The sequence below is a fragment of the Castor canadensis genome, chromosome 8 (genome assembly GCF_047511655.1).
Source record: "Castor canadensis chromosome 8, mCasCan1.hap1v2, whole genome shotgun sequence".
Classification (NCBI taxonomy): Eukaryota; Metazoa; Chordata; class Mammalia; order Rodentia; family Castoridae; genus Castor; species Castor canadensis.
This window is the reverse complement of record NC_133393.1, coordinates 129,302,537-129,325,038: the sequence shown is the minus strand read 5'-3', so window position 1 is coordinate 129,325,038 and position 22,502 is coordinate 129,302,537. Positions and strand designations below refer to the sequence as shown.

Genomic DNA, 22,502 nt, shown 5'->3' with positions numbered 1-22,502 from the left:
GAAGAAAAATGAAAGTTTTCATTTAATATTTTTCTCCATTGTGAACATTCATCAGCATTTATTCAAAATGGCATATCTTTTGAGTGAAACTGGTTCAATGACTAGTGAAATATATTTATAATATTGAGGGTTATTTGGTTGTTCAATGTATTTACCTTTGTAAACTAAAACCAATAACTCTGTTAGTAAGACCTAAATCTATAACACAAAAGTAAAGCTTCATAAACTTAATTTTACAGAAGTTAGGGTAGCATATTTTTCTTATTTTATTCCATTTAGCCAGAAACCTATTAGTCATAAAATATCAATTAAATATGACATTGTTCTAGTTTAGAATGGAAGGAATTATTCTCCCAAAGGTTTGAATACATTTTCAAGTGGTTCACACAATTTGGTTACACGTTTATATAACATTAAGTTCAAATATAGGTCTGTTACAGTGTTAGATTTATCATAGAAGCTTTACAACTTGTGATTTTTGACTAAAGTATTTGTCTATTGATGAATTATTTATGTCAAAATGTATAGATTTACAAATGACTCCCTATAAATTACTCCTGCTAAGTACTTATTATACAAACAATGGGATAAAACATAGTGTGGACTGAATCACACCCTAAAGGAAATAATTTTCCCCCTGCATAGAAGAGTAATTATATAGGGAAAACATAATGTTCAGTTTTTGACTAAGAAAGTAATCTTTCAGTTGGTTGGAAAAGATAGAGCAAACATTTTAAATTACAATAATTGATGTAATTCTTGGAAGAAAAAATATGCTGATAAAACTGTCATTGTAACTTTAATTTCTTTGTACATACGTTCTTTAAAAGCAGAGTGTGGAGGCCCATGTCTGTAACCCCTCCACTCTGGAGATGGAGGAGGGAGAATCACAAATTTGAGGTCAGCCTGGGTTACAGAGTGATACCCTGCTTCAAAATACATTCTTTGCAATTCTGTAGTCACGTATTCCTTTTTACTGAGCGCACATTCCTTTCCTCTCATGCTAGGTTTGGACGCAGTGCCCAGGAACCTTCCCCCTGACACAACACTGCTGGACCTACAAAACAACAAAATAACAGAAATCAAAGAGGACGACTTTAAGAACCTGAATAACCTTCATGTAAGAAATATTTATTTATTTATTTATTTAGTCATAATAAGATGTAACGCAAAGTATTTTTCAAAACAAAACCTAGGTAAGGCCAAAGGTGTTTGTGGTAGTAAACGAGCACGTGTCTATTAAATTTCTTCTTAATGATGGAGGATGAAGTGTCATATTAACTAATCACTAAAACTTGTCCAACGTTCCTACATATCCTCCACATGCCTTTAGTATGTGCTTCAAAAAAAACCCTACATATCTTAATCCCCTTCCATGTTTCATGAATACACTATTCATCTTCTCAATTAAGCTGTACTTCAGTAGTGGGATAAAACTCAAAACACATGCATTTTTTTTTTTTTTACTTTTTAAAAAATATCTATCTTGATATCATTTCATTTCTTTTGTTTTCTTTCATTCAGTCTCTAAGAGAGGCATGAATAACCTAAATTCTCTTGGTACCAAGAGAAAAAGCAATAATCATCCATACATTATTTAATAAACATAATTCTACAGCACATGTATGTTGCTATATATGTCTATGCATATATATATATATATATATATTATACATTTCTTACTTTGTCTTTAGGATTTTGCACACTGCATCCTTAGTTGTGTTACCACTTATCTTTACCCAGCTGAGTTAATATCCCAATAACATCCAATTTGCTGGGCAGGAGTCTGTCATAAAAGAGATGGCACGTTGAAAAGGGTTTCATGGAGGATGCTTAACAGAAGGGACTGTGTGTAAATGGGCATAGAAACTAACAAGGCATTGTAAAACATGCAGACCCACAAGGCCTCAGGACCTGAAGGAACGAGGGGAAAGTCAAAGACCCAAGGAGAGGTGATCCTGCCTCATAATTTCCTGCAAATGTCTCTTATGGCTGAACCTTCTTACAGGCTGTAAAATGAGAACATTGAGTTGATGCAGGGGTCAGCTTCCCAGGACACACAGAACAGAGTGAACATAAATGTAGATGGGAGAGGATATACTGTAAGTAGAGGTCCAAATCAATCAAATATAGTTAAACCTTCTACAGCAATCTTCTGTAAAAGAAAATGCATTGTCTGTTGATATAGGGCACCAGAACCACTGTGAAGTTTGTTACTTAGTCTAGTAACTCTGTACCTGTGGGGTGAGTATGATGATTCTGTGGTTTCCCCTGAGAATATCAGTGCACATTTAGTATAAATAAGTCATGCAATAAAGTCCAAAAGGGATGTGATGGTAACTGCTAGGCTACTCTTAAAGTGTCAGGTATGGTATTTGGCAAGGCTTGTTAGGAATGACATTGCAGAGCTTCTACAGAAGGGTGACCATGGGGATAAAGGATTGGAAATCATGTGTTATAGGCACAATTGATGGAGATGTGGATATCTAAGTTGAATGAAGAGCTGAATGACTTATTTGAAGGCCATGATGGAGAAGAGGAATTATATTTACTTGCTTTAACTACGAGATGATAGAATTATCTTAGAGAAAAGAAAAAAGTTTCAGGGAAATTAATTTTGTTGAACATTAAAAATGCAATTTAGCTGGGGGTTGGTGGCTCATACCTGTAGTCCTAGCTAATTGGGATGCTAATATTGGAAGGATTGTGCCTCAAGGTCAACCTGGGGAAATCGTTCTGGAGACCTCATTTCCAAAATAAGCAGAGCAAAATGAACTGGAAGTGTGGCTTTGCAAGAATATAGCCCTGAGTTCGAACCCCAGTCCCACAAAAAATGAAATGCAATTTAAAGTGTTAGAATTTTCAAAAAATGAGATATGGTACCTATCTATGGAGATAATAACAGTTTTAAAATAATGACTGTCATAGAAATATGTTTGTAAGATTGAGAGCAGGAACAGTGAATTCTAATTTAAAATTCATTTATTTATTGTAGTTATTATAGATAAAAATTGAGGATATATGTAGTAAAATAGTCAAAATGTGGTAAAATAAGAACATGAAATAAATCACCTGACTGATACATATTAGAATAAGAAATTTAGATACAGGGGCAATAACAAAATATAAAATAGAATAAACTAGCCTGAATCTATTACACAATTAATATACTCAAGATAATATTTAGTTATGAACTTCCTGACAGCCAAGATCAGAAAAGCAAAAAACAATTATCTTTAGGAGAATATATATCAGATTTTTTAAAGGACCCAAATATATTCCCTAAGACTTTCAGATTCTATATTGAATATGCTAATAAAATAAAATCATTTTAAACACAACTATTAAAAATATTCCACATATTAAACAAGATAAGCCATGCTCAGAAAGCCAAATATCAAACAGTACATGTTGTTCCTCATTCTTGAATCTATAAGTAAAATGTTGATTATAGTAATAGTGGAACACGAATATAAAAGGAAGATTGTGGGGGAGGAGCAGTGGGAGAGAAGAATGAAAAAGGAAAGAATATTGAGGAGTGAAGAGGATAGAAGTACATTATACATACAAAGAGAGCATAATGAAACACATCAAACTGTTTGGAAAAGGGGGTAGGACGAAGGGGGTAAGGGAATATAAGGGGGTTAACTTGTTCAAGTATACTATGCACATCTAGGACATTATCACAATGAAATTTCCTCATACTATTAATGTATGCTAATTGAAAAGTAAAATTTGAAAACTTAAAAAATAGTTTTAAAAGACAATAGCATAAAATAAAGTGCTATGGCCAATTTTTTTTGATGTGCCCAATAATATAAACACAATATGGTATAAGTAGTGAATGTTTAGAGAAAAATCAGACACCATCATCTAACATCTTAGATGTTCTGAGAAAACATGGAACAAAAGAGCTTTAGAGGATTAGCAGAATTTGGAAAGGCAGAGAAAAAAGGGGTTTCTATGCAAGAGAAAAACAAAGGCAGAAGAAAACAGCAACAGACAGTAAATTACCAGCTGCCGGAGTGAAAGATACAAGTTTCAAAACAATGGCGAAAATGGCCTGCGTTAGCCCAAAGTTTGAGCCCGTGGTCCATTTGCAATGATAGGATGCAGGCGATGGACCTCACTCACCACCATCTGTGCATGCATCTTAAGGTTTCACTGGGAGTAAGTTGATGTTGAAACCAAGGCTTGTCAGTGACTAAGCTGCCACTGAAATAAGTTTAACAGGCAACAATGAAGAGTGAATATCATTAATTTCGAGAAACTAAAATAGCTTTAAAATTACATTTTATTTTCATAACTTTATCCTAAAGTTCCTTTTTTTAAAAGGAAGTTTTCTTACTTTAACCTCAACTTCCTAGATATTTAAGTGTAATCTGAATAATGTTTTAAAACTCTTTATATCCTTAAGCAAGGGAATCTAGTTTCTATGGCGTTCTTTTTAAATCAGTCTGGGTAGTAATGTGTCCTTTCTTTTCCCAAGTCTCCCTCTAAGTGTGTTTTTAAGCAGCCATCATCTTGGTGATCCCTCTCTTTCTACTTCAAAGTGTACATCGGAAGAAGAGAAAGAGTTTATTAGAGCTTCTGACGATGCAGAGGATGTTAAATAGCTATTTTTCTCTTACTCTTTCATTCATGATCTTTTTCCATCCTTGTTATTATGCAAACAAACATCATAATTTCAACTAGGAAAGCTGTACTTGAAGAAAGGAGGAGAGAAACAAACATTCAGCTAGTATTAAAATAGAATTTAACAGAAAACAAAGGGTTCCTTTATTTTTCAATAATTGTATTCTTTTACAACTTTGTGGTTTATTACATGTGAGTTTTATATAGATAGTAGAAAAATTATATAATTGTTTCATAAAATAATGGAAAATGAAGTGTAGCAATGCTAGCATTTGATATATTTCTTTTGGATTAAAACAGAATAAATCTACTAAGGAAGTATTTTTAAACTTAAAAATCAAGAAAAATAGTCAACAATTGAATAATAGCAAATACTTGCTTAGCAATTGCTGTATATGAAGTATGTTCTTAGTATACATATATATGTACTGACATATATATAGTATATATTAACTTATATATATAACATTTAATTCTCCTAACTATTCTTATTCTTACGCATTATACCATCTTAATATCCTATTAACACAGACAAGGAAAAAGGCAGAGAAAGGTTAGTTGCTTTCTCATAGCCACACAGAAGAGGCTGGGTTTAGAAACTCAGGACAGGTCTGCTTGAACATTGCACTAATAATTTCCTACAAATATGAGAGTAACCAAAAATACCCTTAGGGCAATTCCTGGTATGTAAGCCCTACATAAGAGACTTGAGGGAAAATCTACACAATGCTAAAGATCAGATTTCAACATTTAACCTAAAATGAACCAGGTTTTTCAGAACACATTTTATAATTTAACCACATCAGGTTTCAAAATTTCCCAACATGAAAATTTCCTTTGCATTTTCACTAATTTTCTGTCATTGTGTGTGTCTAATAATGATGAAGTTGCCCCACTCTTTGCTCCTCTGGTTCTGACTTTTACTGATTTTCCTTGTCACTGCCAATTTTTGATAACCTAAGTCAACATGAGTATTGGAATTTTCTGTAATGTTCATTAGAATTTCTTAAAATTTTGTATTAAAAAGCATTGTATATGTCAGAATTAAATATTAAAAAAAGTTGTAGTTCATCAAAAATGTGCACTACATGAGGATATGTATGAATTAATTGACCAGGTATTCAGAAAACATCCCTGCTATACCTGAGACTGAAAATTATCACAGTCCTAATACTACAATTAGTTTTTGCATTCTCATGCATGCAAAAATGAGTACTTCAATTGAAAGTGCAAAATTCTTAGATCTTGATAAAATTATCTTAAATTCCTTAAGAAAAGTTGATAAAATTGATTTAAGAAACACGGTGAGGTTCTGTTAGAACATATAGAAACAGAATAAAGTAGTCCATGGTTTAGCAATGGGAGGGGCATAAGATTAATGAATTAGAGGTAATTTCTTAAATTAGAACTCAGACAAAAATCAGAAAATTACCAAAAGCATTAGTGTATTTGTTATAAAAGGAAAAATGCCAAGAAGATGAACATTTTAAGATTCTTTATGTCATACTAAATACATATTTATTTTCTAAGCCAATTATTAAATGTGATAAAATGAGAAGGATTTATGATCAGGAAATATCATCTGTCTTTAAAAGTACAATAAATAGAAAATCAAAGAATAATTGTTTAATTTTTCAAGAGATAAGGAAATGCAAAACAAAACAATGAGCTACAACAGAAGTGATATTAATTTGGCAAAGACTTGAAAAAAGATATAAAATTTTGTGAGGCTACAGTAAACTTTAAGTCACTTATATCCTGGCAGTAGTATAAAGTGGACTAGGACTTTTGTAGTGGAATCTGTGATAAAAGTCAGTGAAGATGGACCTTAGGTGGAAAAGCTGACTAAGACAAGTTCATTGACGACACTGTTTGTATCATGGGTCATTCCAGTAATTTCAGCCTTCAGGATTATTTGTTGTTAAAATTATATAGCATACATATGCATACATATGCACACATAAACATATAGTAAAAAATCACATCTGCTTCCTTTTTTAAATTTCTTACAATTTTCCAAATTTCTCTTTCAGTTATAGGAGTGGAATAAATAGACTATATACTTAGTTTACGCACACACTCACACAGATACACACACACACACAGAAATACAGAGGATTTTTTCTATTTAAGGAAATGTTTCTGTTTGCTTTCTATAGGCATTGATCCTTGTGAACAACAAAATCAGCAAAATCAGCCCTGGGGCGTTCACACCTTTGGTGAAATTGGAGCGACTTTATCTGTCGAAGAATCATCTGAAGGAATTGCCAGAAAAAATGCCCAAAACTCTCCAGGAGCTACGCGTCCATGAGAATGAAATCACCAAAGTGCGAAAATCTGTGTTCAATGGATTGAACCAGATGATTGTCATAGGTACAGATATTTTTATAACTTGAAGATCAGTATGCAAAGTTCACCTTAGGAAGTTTTTTCAAGTAAGCTTTAGCTGCAAAGTGAGTGAGCTGGAACCTATGTGCCTGAGGCTGTATGAATTACAGTAGCAGTCATAGAGAGAAGGAAGTGGTGTTTCTCTTCCTTGATCTCACAGATCTGAGGACATAGAGAAAGGTCCAGGACTGAAGTTACCCTACCACATACACAGTAGACAGATGGAGTTAAGTAGCCCTTAACGAGAGATGTTGTGGCATACCTTTCCATGGTGGAAATTTGTTGTGTTTTGAACATCCATAAATCATTTGCTTTAAATAACATGGTATAATGTTTGACTGTAGATGTGGTTTAAAAAAGGAATTTTGTAATTGCCTTACAAAATGCTACATTAAAATTCTTTTTATATGTTTTTTATTTATTTATATCATACTTGAATTCACCCCCTGCACCATTCTCCTTAGGAAAGTAATGCATAAGGTATTACATAAGTACTAGCTTTAAAGTTAAGTGTTTTGTGGGCAAACATTAAATAATGCTGTTTTGATATTTTATTTTATAAATCTTTTTAGTTATTGATTGATTTTTGAGACAGGACCAGCTTGGAACTCAGAGATATGCCTGCCTTTACTTCCTGTTAGGTGTTAGGATTAAAGGCAGGGATTACAAACAAGTAGCATCACAACTGGCTTTTGTTTGTTTTAATAAGGCAAACTCTCATTCCATTTTGCTCTTGTGAAGAGTATGCTCTTTGGGTCTTCATTTGTCTATCACTCAAGATGCTGCTGATCCAGATTTTTTTCTAGGATCCTTGCTGAAAGGGACACCACTGTGACTTGTATTATCCTAAACATTCCTCTAAAAGCTTTGCTCATATTACATTTGTAGAACTGGGAACCAACCCACTGAAGAGCTCAGGAATTGAAAATGGAGCCTTCCAGGGAATGAAGAAGCTGTCTTATATCCGCATTGCTGATACCAGCATAACTGCCATCCCTCAAGGTGACAGAAACGTCTCCAAAGTGTTTGGAAATATCTGAGTCCAAATGCTCTGATATTTAAGTGACTATGAGAATTTAAATTGTGATCCAAGTGTGAAGTACTATTTCCAGTAAATATAAATTCTCTATTGCTGAAAGTGGTTCTAGTGAGTATATGTGACTACTGAGCCATCCAGGTACATTGTAAAGACCTTATAAAGTCCTTTCTATGATGTGACTTAAGGCAATGGATTTGTATTGTTTAGAAAAAGTAACAGTTATTTAAATGCAGATAGCGCACTTCTCTAGCATATGTAAGGCCCTGGGTTTCATCTTCAGTTCCACAAAATTAAATAAAAGTAAATAAGTAAATAGTGAATAAATGAATAAATATGTGCCTTTGTACTTTGTAAAAAAGGAAAAGAAAAAATGATACGTGGAAGTTATCTCTGCAACTGAGGCAATTTTTAGGTTGAGTCTCTAATCACCTAGGGAATTCTTTCCATTTTAGAACTTTCCGTTCATTGATATTTCAATTAAGGTACCTACCAGTCTTACTTAATTCTGGTGGTTGTACAGTGTAAGTCTTGGAATCCATTTGCTGGCGTTCCAATGGTCATTAATTCACTCAGGGGTTCTCAATTTCTTTATTTGAAAAATGGGAATAATGTTCATATCCACCTCAGTGAATAATCCGAAGAACACCTGGCACATAGGTAAGTAGGGAAATACTGCCTCCTATAATTCATTAAAAATGTTTCAAACATTCACTAGGTTTAGACAGTGTACTCAACACCGGAGACAGACCAGTGAATGGGGGGTTTCCTACCTTTAGCAGCTCAGTAGCTAAAGCAAAGCCAGAAAAATAATCTGGGATCACCACCCAGTCACAGGAAAATCTCATCAGGCTACCAGGTACCCAGGAGGGTACATCAGTCAGTCTTTGTAAATCAGAAAAGGCACTAAAACACCAAAAACCTTGGACCATGATCCTTCTCCTGTCTTCACTCTCAAGTACCCAAGATTTCAGGCATGAGCCACTGTGCCCAAGCTTACAAACATTTAGACTGTATTAGGAATTAAAAGTAATCTAGAGGTGACTTAAAGAATACAGGATGATTATTTTTAAAGAATACAGGATAATTATATGCAAATATTATACCATTTTATGTAATGGACTTGAGCATCAGTAGATTTTGGTATCCATGAGAGTCCTGAACCAATCCTCTGCAGATACTGAGGGACAAGTGTATATATGTACAAACACACACACACACAGAAAAGTATGTATCTACACATATCTTGAAATACTGTGTGTGTGCGTGTGGGTTTGTGTGAATCAGTGTATCTGTGTGTGGAGGGGGTTGTGTGAATCTGTGTATATGTGTGTGTAAGGTTGTGTGAATCTGTGTATATGTGTGTATGTGTGTAAATCCTAAAGAGGCAGGAGGTGAAGCAGCTGGAATTTTTCCCACCAATGTATGCTGCTGCATGACTTTTTTGAGCACAATGTTTCACCAAAATATCCCTCAGCCATACAGCTTATCAAAGCAGTCAGTTTCCCTCCACTTTTTTTAAAACTCTTATCTCCATCCTGTGTGCTCTCTTCTCATCATTTCTGGTTTGCTGTTATTTACCATTGCTTATTCATATAAAAGTTATAAAAAGTACAATTTACTAGGCATTTACCAGTGCCAGGCATCATACCACACTTCTCATGGATTTAAAACATCCCTACATAATAGTATCATCCTTATTTTCTAAAAGAAAAAATTAGGCTTTAAAAGGTGAAGTAGCTGGGTGTAGTGGTTTACACCTGTAATCCTAGGTACTTTTAGGCAAAGATAGGGAGGATTGTAGTTTGAGGCTAGCCCAGGCAAAAAGTTCATAAGATCCTATCTCAGCAAGTAAAACACTGGTCTTGGTGGTACACACAGATTATCCCAGCTGCACAGGAAGTGTTAATAGAAGGATGGTGGTCCAGGCCAGCTGGGTATAAATATGAGAACTTATTCAAAAATAACTAAACTAAAACAGGCCAGGGGTGTGGCTCAAGTAATGGAGTACCTCCTTACAAACACAAGAGCCTGAGTTCAAACCCCAGTACTACCACCACCACCACCAACAAAAAAGTATAGAGGTAAATTGTGACCAAGTTCTTCAAGCTAGGAAGTGGCAGAGCTGAGATGGTTTTGGGCTTAGGTCACAGCTCTGTGACTATTTCACTGTGTTGTCATTCATCTCCTATGCCTAATGAATGAGTCTACCATTCTTAGGCTGGCACTCTCCAGCTTTCTGGTAGAGTAGACATTTTACATACGAAGTACATGAAACAAAGGAATCCTCATTTATTTTATCTTGAAAAAAGGAAAGAGAAAATAAATAAAAGTACCAGAGATCAATATATTTAGGCAAATACCATGTGGCTAAGGGTGATGAGGATCTTTATAAATCTGCCCCTCTGGTGATAGATGTGAGTATTGATGTTCTACAGACATTGCATCTTTAAAAAAATTAAAAAGATCTTTTCATGGTGATAGAAAAGAAAGGATGAGCCTGCAGTTTGCTTTGTTATATACACATTTGCTTTCCTTATTTTAGGAAACATTAAAAAATTTATATTCATTTTTTCTAAGGGAATCCAGTGGTCAAAATTCCTTATTACCAAAGTGGTTGTAATCTGATATTTATTCTTAAGAAAAATTCAATTTTTATTTCATTTCCTCCAGTTAGGAGCATGTTATTTTAACTTCCTATGGCCACCTAACAGCATAGGACGTTCCTCCCCTGAAAAGTGGGTATATTACAACATATATAACTTTGTGCCTCTGTTTCCTTACCAAGACAATGAATTGATTACCAATCATTTGTACATTGAGAGAACTAACGGAATTGAGTTAACAAAAGTGACAAGGTCAAGTTTTGGTACATAACAGATGCACAATAAATAGAAGTGTATTTCTCCTATACTAAACATACTCCCATGAAGAAACATAGTACTTTTAAGTCAAATGTAAACAAAAGTATTACATTAATCAAAAATATTAACATAAAGCAGTGTGATAGAATGAAAATAACTATGCTACCAATAACCAAGACTTTCTGACAAGCCCCTTTATTTTTGAATAAAAATGTACACAATTTTCTATTTTCATTGCAGTTTTTGCTATTCTTTGAGATGGAACAATGTGCTATTTAAAGAGCTGAATAAAAATATGATACATCCTCAGGTGGGAGGAGGAAATGAAACTAAAACATTTAAGCTTTTATATTTATATTACTACATCTTTAGAAATCGCCGTCATCCAGGGAGTACTATCTAGAGGTTTAGTGGGTATTTTAGATCCTAAATTATTTCCCCAGGTGCTCTACCTAAGGCACAACGCTCGATTAGAGATCTGTGCATTCCTATTGTATTAGAAAACAGTCTTGATTTGACAGGTGAAAGTAAGCATTAGCTCTTTCTGCACAGCCATGATACAGAGGCATTTGTTATTTTTATGGAAAAGTTGATTAAAAAGGCAGCATGTTCATGATAGCTACTAATGATTTTCAATAATGAAATACCTGGCTATAGTTGTATATAAGCTTAATTTAAACATAATGTTTTCATTTTAGTTTAAATGTTCATTTTCCCCTTTTATATTTTATATCTTTTCATTAGTGGTAATATTAGCTCGTGAATAAAGGTGGAAGAGAATAATAAGATTCAGGGTTTAATGTCAGTGCTACTATTGCCCAGACAAACATTTACTATGTGATGGAAGTAGTTAATGATTTTTTTTTAAGTCCATCCAGGAGATAAGTAGCCAGGACTTATGCTACTTTTAAAAGCATATATTATTATACAACGCATTATAAAAAGATGGAAAACAAAAGTGATTCTTTGAAACTATATATTTTAGCAAAGTAATGGCAGGTGTCCTCATAAAGGTTTTCTATGTACTGTACTGATAATACTGATTTGCTAATTTATAATCTTCTCTTTCCACCTTCCAGGTCTTCCACCTTCCCTTACCGAATTACATCTTGATGGCAACAAAATCAGCAAAATTGATGCTTCTAGCCTGAAAGGACTGATTAATTTGGCTAAGTAATAACATTCTTCCACTACTTTCTGTCAGAATGGTGACCACATAATGACTGATTTTTATTTGATTTTTGTGATATTTTGTTGTTATTTTTAAGTCAAATTTCAGCATATCTGATAATTTCTTGAACAAAAAGTTAATGAGATAGTATGCATACTATCAGCACCACAATCAGCTTATTTCATGAATACCATATTGTTTTTAGATCTTAAGTTCAAGGTGTTTGATTAAATCAGGATTTAGCTGAACATGGTCATTCAATATATTCTAACTTATTGACATCAAACAAAAGGTTAAGAAAATTACAGTGTCCCAAAGTTGAAAATGTATTAAGATGAAGTCTACCAGAATATAGAAATATCACACATCCTATAGATTACTATTAGAATAGTTGCAGCAAAATTTTCTAACTCCTATACTCTGAATAGTTTAAAATAAAATATCCCTGCACATTTAATGTAGGCCAACAAAAGAAAAGTTATTTTTGTGGTTCTCCTCAACATTTTTTTCTTTATATATCATTGCTAATATCTGCTTTCTAATTTAATTTCAATCTCTCTATTTGCAATCTGTTTTAGCAATAAAAACATAATGCTGGCAAATGTTTTGAGTAATTTCAAGGAATACTCTATTTTTGATATGTGTATATTCCTGAGTGTTTTTACAGAGAATGTTCCTGCTGTGGTATTATTGCCAATGGACTCATTTGTCTTCTTGGATGTAAAATTCATGGTAGAAAAATAAATATAAATTATATCCTTATATGTTCAAGAAACACGATCAAATGAACACATAAGGTAGATTTGCCCATTTCCATCAATACTTTCCAATGGCCCAGTGGAGAGTAAGGGCTGAAGATGAGCAAGATGTGTGAATATAGTTATGATATATTACCCTTATGTAGCAGGTAATAAGAAATGCTTCATGCAGGGGTATTGTAACTGCAATCTTTAACATGGAAAACATCCTTCACAATAGTATGTTGTGTAACTTAGCTTTCTTTGTTAATTTGGTCCCTCTAGCTGCAGAGACTTGTAGGCAGATAAGGTACCTTATTTGCTATGTAAAACAGTCTTTAAGATGGTTATTATCATTGGCCTACTATTGGTAGTTGTAGTCACAATAGTAGTAGGGATAAATAATGTTTTAAAGTCGTGAATATGGTTAATCATAATATATCTGCTTTTCTAGAAAAAATCCCCTTTATTTTGTATTTGAAATGATATTTTGAGATTCTTCACTTCAACATTGTCGTCATAGGTTTTGTATCAAACAGAAACACAGTTAACGAACTATGGAAGGCTAATAGAAATTCAGATGTCTCTTTTTGTGGATTTTGAATTCCATTCACTCTTTCATGGGTCAGGCAAACTTTCTCAATTCTTGAATTGAACAAACACATTTCTTTTGGACTCAAATCCAAAAAATATACATCAGACTATCAAATCATTATGCTGTTCATTTTTGTGCTGAAAATAAAAACTGTGCAAAGAAAAAAATAAGCAGTCACTGATCTCAGAGCATTGTTTCCAGACAAATGTTCCAATTCATTATTGTGAACAAATTGGGAGAAAATAGTATATGTCCCTCTTCATGAGTGCAAAATATAAAATGATTATATATATACTAAAAATATAAATAGTTTTATATATAAGTACATATACACACACATACACACACACACACACACACACACACACACACACACACATGGAATGACAAAGGGGACAGGACACACAGAGATTCTGAGTCAGAAGCATTTGGTACCAGGTAGTTCCTGAGACTGTTAGATGGTCACCAGGGAATTATTTCAAACTAATGCAACAAGCTAATTCTGTTAACCTTCCTAGAAAATCGATTTATTGACTTTTTATTTTCTATGAGTAAATTTATACAATAAATGCACAACTTTTACATTTCCAAAGTGAGCAAAATGATTCTACCATTTCTTTTAGTTCTTATTTAGTACTGTTATTAATTCATGACACTTAGAAATCAGGTCAACCAGCTGTTTTTGAGCTTGCCAAATACTATGTTAGTGCTGGATATACCACAAGACAGTCACCATTCCAAAGGTCAGACATACAATACACTGGCCTTTAAAACATGACCCTTATATTTTCAAGAGATTAACTACAGAATGCCATAGTGCCTTTACGAATGACCCCCATTCAGTCTTGATCTGTCAGTCTCAGAAGGTTAATCTGAGCTGAAATCTTAAGAATCAGCTTTGTCTAGACTCAGAGAGGTTAGAAAAGCATTCCAAGCAAAGGGAACAATGTGCAAAACCAGAAAATGTCCTTTTCTCTCCGCTCACTTGATCACACAGGGCCTACAAAAAAGGCACTCGTGAGTTGTGTATGCATTCACTTCTGCCTTCTATTGCAGGTTGGGGTTGAGTTTCAACAGTATCTCTGCTGTTGACGATGGCTCTCTGGCCAACACTCCTCATCTGAAGGAGCTTCATTTGGACAACAACAAGCTTATCAAAGTACCTGGTGGCCTGGCAGAGCATAAGTACATCCAGGTAATACAAAGTCACTGCTCATTGTAAGGAGTATCTAAAAACTAAACCCTCCCTACTGGGATTCCAGAAATAGTTTTGTCAGTGTCCCTAGTATGCTATAACAAAATACCATAAATTGAGTGGCTTGAACAACAAACATTTATTTCTTAAAGTCCTCTGGGGGCTGAAAGTCTGAGATCAGGATGCAGTCTGGTTGGGCTCTGGTGAGGGTCCTTTTCTGAGTTTCAGACTGCTAACGTCACATTTTATTCACGTGGCAGAAAGAGAGCTAGCCAGCTCCCTGGCCTCTTCATATAAGATCAGTAACCCCATTAATGAGGGCTCTTCCCTCATATCTTAGGTACCTCCCAAAAGGCCCTGATACCAAGATGCTGGGATTACAGTCAACATATGAATTTGGGAAGATATAAAACTGAATCCATTGCTTAGAAAGTTATTTATAGTATTTTCACATAAATATTTATTCTGGTTTTTAAAAACAGAATTAATTTATTATTTTTTTAAAAAACAGTACTACTTACTTGAATCTACTATAATGCTTGCTGCCAAAATATAGTATCTATTATGGGGAAGGTACTGAGACTTGAACTCAGGGCCATTCATTTGCTAGGCAAGCACTGTCCCCCAGAGTCACACTCCAGTTCTAAAATATAGAATCCGCTATGAAGCACAATTTTATCAGGAAGATGATATAATCTGTGATGTGCTGACAAGGAATAAAACAGTAGTTTTAACTTTTAGATTCCATGTATGTCACATAACTGAAAACAATGTTTAGCCATCAGTATGGCTGAGTTAACTTTATGTAAATTATCAATTTTATTTATTTATTTTTTCTTTATTGATAAAGATAGGAAAATATGAGTCAGTGATCTACTGTGGTGACTGTATTTTGCAGTCTGTAATTCTACAAATGAAAGGCATGCTTATTAAATATCAATAACAATAATCAGGAAATAATATGACTTTCATTCTTGCTTTGAAGAAATAAAATTATAAATGGTGCAAAGTCTAATTCATTTTTGAATGTGCATAGACAATTATCCCAATGTCATTTGTTTTACTTAAAAACTCTGGGGGAGTGGTTCATGCTTACAATCGCAGCTGCTTGGGAAGTGGAGATAAGAGGATTGTAAGTTTGAGGCCAGTCTGGCAAAAAATTAGGGATACCCTGTCTCATAAACAAAGTACAAATAAAATAGTTGAGGATAGGTAGCTCAATGGGTAAAGTGCTCTCCTAGAACAGCCCTGGGTTCAATACCCAGGAAAAAAAAAAAAAGAAAAAGGCAATGTTTTCCTCTAATGGATTGCTTTGCATTTTTGTTGGAAATCACTGGACCATAAATTTGAGGATTTATTTCTGGACTTTCAATTCTATTACATTTGTCTATATGTCTATCTTTATGATAATATATGCCTTTCTATATACTTATGTATAACTTCCTGTAATGAATTTAAGAAAATTGCAACACTCATATACTAAACATGACAAAACATTGCTGAGAAAAATTAAAGAAGATATAATTAGAGCATTATTTTTTGGGTTTTAATTGAGAGATTCAATATCATCTATGGCAGTTTTCCTCAAATTGATCTATAGACTTAACACAATCTTTTTATTCCTAGTTTATCAGAAACTTTTATCATGAAGGCTGCTGTTTTTTTGTTTATTGGCAAAATCATGGTTTGCATTTTATTATTTAACATAGTTAAATTGATTGATTTTTAGATGCTAAATCAATTTTATATCCCTGAGATAAATTATATTTGATCATAGTATGTAATCCTTTAGTATGTTGTGAGATATAGTTTCCTAATATTTTTTCTAAGTATTGAAAAAAAATGTTATGTGTAATTATAGTTTCCTTGTATATATTTTTGTGTGGCTTTGGTGTTAGACAATATTAACCATGTAGAATGAGCTGAGACTTTTTCACATAGACTATTGATTGTTTTATGCCTTGATACTTTCTACTCTTACTTTCAATATCTACTATAAATTCTTACTAAATAGCCTGCCCCTTTCTTGCTAATCGCTGCTGAAAAAGAATAGATAGTGACAATAAGAAGTTTTCAAAATTCAAGAATCATAAAAATTTCTCAAAAATTATTGCTATCATTTTAATATCACTTGTTTCTATTTATTATGACAGCTACTAACAAGGCATTTTTAAAACCAATATTTGAATGCGGACATTCCAGTACTTAGGGCCATATTTCAAGTCAATATTTTAAATCTCATTTCCAAAGTTCTGTTTTGACACAGGGTGTTCAGTGTAGCCCAGGGTTGGCCTGAACTTGTGCTCCTCCTGTCTTTGCCTCCCATATGTTGTGTTTAAAGTTGTGTATTACCATGACTGGCTTCTGTCATTTTTATAAGTCTAGTATCTAGCAGGTCTAAGAAAATGAAAAAAGCATGATCATAAAACATATTCTAGAAAAGAACATATTCTAGAAAGTTCTAGAAACTTTTTGTTAAAATTTTTACAGCCAGGTGTGTTGAGGAACACTTGTAATCCAAGCCCTGGGGGAGGCTGAAGCAGGAGAATTAAGAGTTTGAAGCCACCTGGGCTACCTAGCACATTGTCTCAAAAAACAAAACAAAACAGAAAAAATCCACACGTTTCAGATCTATTTATTGCAAATGCTGTTATACTTAGAAATATTTTTGCAATTTGTGACTATTTCAATTGATATTGTACTCTCTCTTTTTTTAATTATACATTACTTCCTCACTCTCTATAATTCTGTTAAAAAATCTAATATTTTATTTTTGCCCTGAACAGTTAGTATTCCACATGGACCTAATACAGTCTGTGAGGACACATTACATAATATAAAACAGCATTCACTCACTCAACCTATTTATTGAACACCTACTCTATTCTAGCAAGCACTGGAGCACCAGGCATAATGAACAAAACAGGTGTCTTCCTCATGGAGTTTTACTCTAGAAGAGGAAAACAGACAAATCTGAACAAATACGAAATATGCTACATAGTGATAATTGCTCAGAATGAAAATAAAGAAATGTAATTGAGTAAAGAATGGCAGGTTGGGGTGGTCAAGGAAAGCCTCTCTGTTAAGAAGCTATTACTGACATGAAGCAGCAAATCTTGCGGAGTCACAGAGGAGATTATTCCAGGTGGAGGAAACTTGTATGTGAAAACCTCAAGAGGACCATGTTTTATGTACAGGAAGCCCACATTTTTTTGGAGTTATTGCATGTGATTTTAGCCAAGCACAGTCAAAAATATAATAATTTTTTTCAGACATGAGAAGAAATTTCAAAAAAGAATGTAAATGCCTGCACACATTTCATGGCTCAGTTGATATGGAGAAACTCTCCCACATTATCATCAATTGTATTTCAATCATTGTGTAATCTACTGAGTGTTTCCCTGCCCTTAATTTTTGAATATCTGACTCCCCAAGAGCAAATGGTACCAACAAACCAAAGCTAAAGTTATGATAATCCTCCCAAGCCAAAACTACATGTAATGTGCTTAATTTAAATGATAAAGTGAAAATTTTAGACTTATTGAAAGATGCCATGTCATTACTGCAAGTTGGGCACTATGAGAAAAATGACTCAAGCATTTGCAGAATTTGAGATAAAGATGTAGTTTTGGTTGACCAGTATTAATGTGTCCAACAGTAATTTTTGTGACAGTAATGTAGCCTAACCCATGGAGTTTCATGCTAAGACCTGCTGTACATATGGCATAGGTAAATTTAGTGTATTGAACTCTATGCATTGTAAGGATTCATGGTTTTTCCTGAACAGCAGTCTAGTTGGAACCATATATCTGTGAATACTAAGGGTCTATAGCATTTAAAAAACAACAGGTTGACCAGATGGTTGGTTTGAACAGGGAATAGAGAAGAGGTCAGAGTAGAAAGCTGTCTGATCGAGTATGCCTTGCCTGCATTGTGAAAACTTGAGTTTTTATCTGCATGAAAGGGGAAACCACTGGAGTGCCAAGGCAAAGAAGGTGTAATTTTCACTGTTTTTGCTTTCTATCACATTGCTGCTCTCGTTTTAAACTGACTTGTTGACTTAGTTTTTAAAGGAATTTCTCTGGAAGATAAAATAAAACAATTGACGTTTAGAATAGCAAAAGAGGAAGCAGGAAATATAATCAGGGCAACTTCAAAAACCCTGTAGTCTAGAGCACGGTTGGAGGAGTAGACATGAGACAAAAAACTGGATTGTGTGTCCATTTTGAAGATTAAGTTGGCAGGTATTGATGATCAGGTAAACATTATAATAGACAGGAAACACAAGTCTACTGATAGTGTTTATAATCTGAGCATCTGGAATGTTTAACTTTCAATTTACTGAGTTGGGGAAGACTAAGAAAGGGAAAAGCAAGTTTTGAAAGGATGGGGCAAACCAAAATCTTTGTTTGAGCAGTATTAAGATATTCAAACTGAATGATGAAAATATGTAAAACGTATTTTCATGAACGGTCTCAGTATCTTCAGGAGAAAACAGTCATTCTCCATCGCTTCATGTTACAGGTTGTCTACCTTCATAATAACAATATTTCTACAGTCGGGTCAAATGACTTCTGCCCACGTGGACACAACACGAAAAAGGCTTCTTACTCTGGTGTGAGTCTTTTCAGCAACCCTGTCCAGTACTGGGAGATCCAGCCAAACACCTTCCGATGTGTCTTTGTGCGCTCTGTCATTCAGCTTGGAAACTACAAGTAACTCCCATGAAAGCCCTCATTTTTATAACCTGGCAAAATCCTGTTAATGTCATTGCTAACAAAAATAATAAAATAAGTAAAATTTTGAAAAAAGAATGAAAGCTAGATATTGGAAACTTAACTGGATTGTGGATGTTTTCCCCACATGACTTATTATACATAAAGCCAAATATGCAGTTTAAAGACTTGCCTACAATAAAACATATTTTGCCTGCCATTTGCAGAATCATTTTTTAAAGTTTTCTGTTAACTGAGCTACTATGGGTGTTTTTATTTTACCAAATGTAAAATGTGGAATAACCACATATGTCAAAAATTTAGTAAAGCTTTCTTCTTGTAATTTTCAGAAAGAACCAAATAGAGTATCAGTCTTCTGTGATTTGTAGGGTAATTAACTCCTTTGGTATGAAGTGAAACACTACATGCTAGCTCTGTATTTACTTCAATTATTACTGGTAAAGCGTCATTTGAATATGTGAATCAATACAGGCTATGTAAAAGTTTTGCTAATGTTATTATGTTGAAAAAATAAATTAAAATGCACTCAAAAGTGATATTGTATAAAAGCTTAATTGTAAATATTATTTAAACTTAATTTTTTTGAAGAGAGTTGTCAATGATAGCACATATTTTCAAGTTCACAGACATTTCTCTCACCTGTTTCTGACATTTGAGTATGGCAACATTTTCTATGTTCACTGTTAAGCTTATGCAGCACAAAGTAGACTTTTTGATGAACCTAGACAGTGGATATTTCTGTTTACTAATACACTAAATCAATTTTGTAATGCTCTTGTGTACGATCAGGCTGTTGGCTTGTGCATTTCTACAGTGACCATATATACTAGAATACTGTCTTTACTGAATGGCTGAATTTAGAAACTTTAGATTTGGAAATAGCACTCAAAGCAGACAATTAAATGAGTCTGGTAGATGGCTGACTTAGAGTATTTATGGAATTATGCAATTATGCCATCAACTTCTTTTTTTGCAGTACTGGGACTTTGAACTCAGGGCCTTCCTCTTGCCAGGCAAGAGCTCTAACACTTAATCTATAACCCTAGCCCTGTATAATTTAGTTATTTTTCAGACAGGGCCTCATGCTCTTTTGCCAGGGCTGGTCTCAGATGGTAATCCTCCTACCTTCTCTTCCCACATAACTGAGATTACGTTTGTGTACCATGTCTGGCTTATTCTCTTAGGTAGAGTCTGACTAACTGTTTTTCCAGGTTGGCCTCAAACCTCTATCTTCTTATCTCTGCCTCAGAAGTATCTGGCATGAGTCAGTATACTCAGTCCTATGCCATTAACTTCTAAAAAGCAATCACTTGAAGATGGTTTGTTTTTCTACAAAATTGTACGTGTTGTGGTTGCAAATTCTAGAATTTCAAATCCAAAGTGGCTTAAACTACAAAGTGGAGTACTAAATAGTCCTGATAAGCTTTCACATGTAGTTTGATGGCAGCTTCATTCAGGTTTCTCAGCAGTACTTTCAGCTTCATTATCTTTCATTCCATTTTCAGGCTGGCTTACTTCCTGATCACAAATTGTGACTTCCATCTGTTGTTTCCCCGACTCTGAACACAAAAGCATATTATCTGAAAGTTTCTAGGCATAGTCATGAACTCTCCTCTGATTAGTAATACTATCTCCACAACCTCTGCAAAGTAAATATCATTAATGCTGTTTTGCAGAGATGGAAAATGAAGTTAGAATTTAAATAACTATCCCTGGTCGCACACCCAGAAGGACCTGGCACCAGTGCTTTCTCTTTAATCTTATGTAAGATGGGGTCTGGTTTATAAAAAAGCAGAATTGACTCTAGAGGGTTAAAATGAAGATAATCTAATGAAGGGGCTACAGTAGAGTGTGATCAGAGTTTACTTGGTCACAAAAGGAATGGTGAGGTGTCCAGAGATGGGCTATGGAGGGAAGGTATACTGTCTAATGGACAGCTGAGGAAATTGAATTTCTGAAATAGATGAAGAAGATATCTAGGGAGGATTGTTGAGTGATTTCCACCAGCCCCAGATAAGTATAGCACTCATATCATTTGCTATGCACTTTTTCTTAACCTAGTCATAAATTCATACAGACTTTTCTGTATTGATCAAAGGTTCAAGTACATTTTTTTAAAAATCTGAAAAGATTTTGTCAAATGGTAAGCCGAATCTGTTTTTCCTTATGAAACATCAGGCTATTTTTACAATGGCTCTAACTAAAGCAGAGTCTTGAAGTACAGGTGCCATAAAAATTAAAACAGTCATTTATTAGAGACCATGCTTTGATTATTCACAGGCAGTATCTTATTTAATATTTATAGTAGCCCAATACCCATTTTACACATGAGAAAATGGAGCTCTGGAGAGGTTAAGTAATTTGCCCTGCACATATGGCTTATGAATGTCAGAAAGGCAACTCTTCCATAACGTCATTGTGTTGATTTCTGATACTTTAGAAAAGAAAGTACTCATTTCCAAAATTTATGAATCAATAAACACCTATAACACTTTCCATCTACTTCAGAATATTGTGGAGGGCTAAAAAACAATCATTCCATTAGCCTGCAGTAGTATTATTACATTTCAAGAGATGTATTTGTTAACAAAAACATCAAAAGATTTTGCAAACATGGCTCAATCTTAAAAATGTTCCCTGTCAACAATATCCACTATGGCATTTACTAGCCACATGTGGCCATGGAGCACTAGAAAAGTGTTAATACAATTGAAAATTTTAATTTTAAATTAAATTTAATTGTAATGAATTTAATTTTAATAAATTTTCATTTAAATAATCATACTGATTAATTGATATCACATGGAACAGGGCAATTCTATTCACTTTCATTGAGTTTAAATATGACTTTCACAGTATGGAGTGAATTTTTATTCACAGGCAAAAACTATTACTAGTACTGTGCCAGACCTCAGTGATAGAAGGAGGAATAAGTTATGAGTCTTGACTTTAAGTTTAATAGAGGAAAGAGTAATTGAAATATAGCAGGATAAACTTTTAAGATTTATTAAATATTTGAAATATGGCAAATAATTGAAGTACAGCCTGATAAATTTTATCACAGAAGTACTTACAGTGGCTCTGGCAAAGGTAGTGGAGTGAGTGCAAAGTAACATGGAAGACTTTGTGGAGAAGGTAACAGCTG

At 34.0% G+C, this 22,502-nt stretch overlaps 1 protein-coding gene across 5 annotated transcripts in view; it reads left to right on the top strand.

The window, feature by feature from the left end:
* Positions 1 to 19,893, top strand: part of Dcn (decorin) — a 38,334-nt gene extending 18,441 nt beyond the window's left edge. For all 5 annotated transcript variants that reach the window (XM_074084096.1, XM_020182384.2, XM_020182381.2 and 2 more), the window contains 6 exons: positions 1,008 to 1,120; positions 6,795 to 7,008; positions 7,912 to 8,025; positions 12,003 to 12,096; positions 14,483 to 14,621; positions 19,146 to 19,893. In XM_074084096.1, coding sequence (XP_073940197.1) covers positions 1,008 to 1,120; positions 6,795 to 7,008; positions 7,912 to 8,025; positions 12,003 to 12,096; positions 14,483 to 14,621; positions 19,146 to 19,340 — 869 coding nt within the window. In that variant the 3' untranslated portion in view covers positions 19,341 to 19,893. The remainder of the gene's footprint in view (positions 1 to 1,007; positions 1,121 to 6,794; positions 7,009 to 7,911; positions 8,026 to 12,002; positions 12,097 to 14,482; positions 14,622 to 19,145) is intronic.
* Positions 19,894 to 22,502: the final 2,609 nt, after the last annotated feature.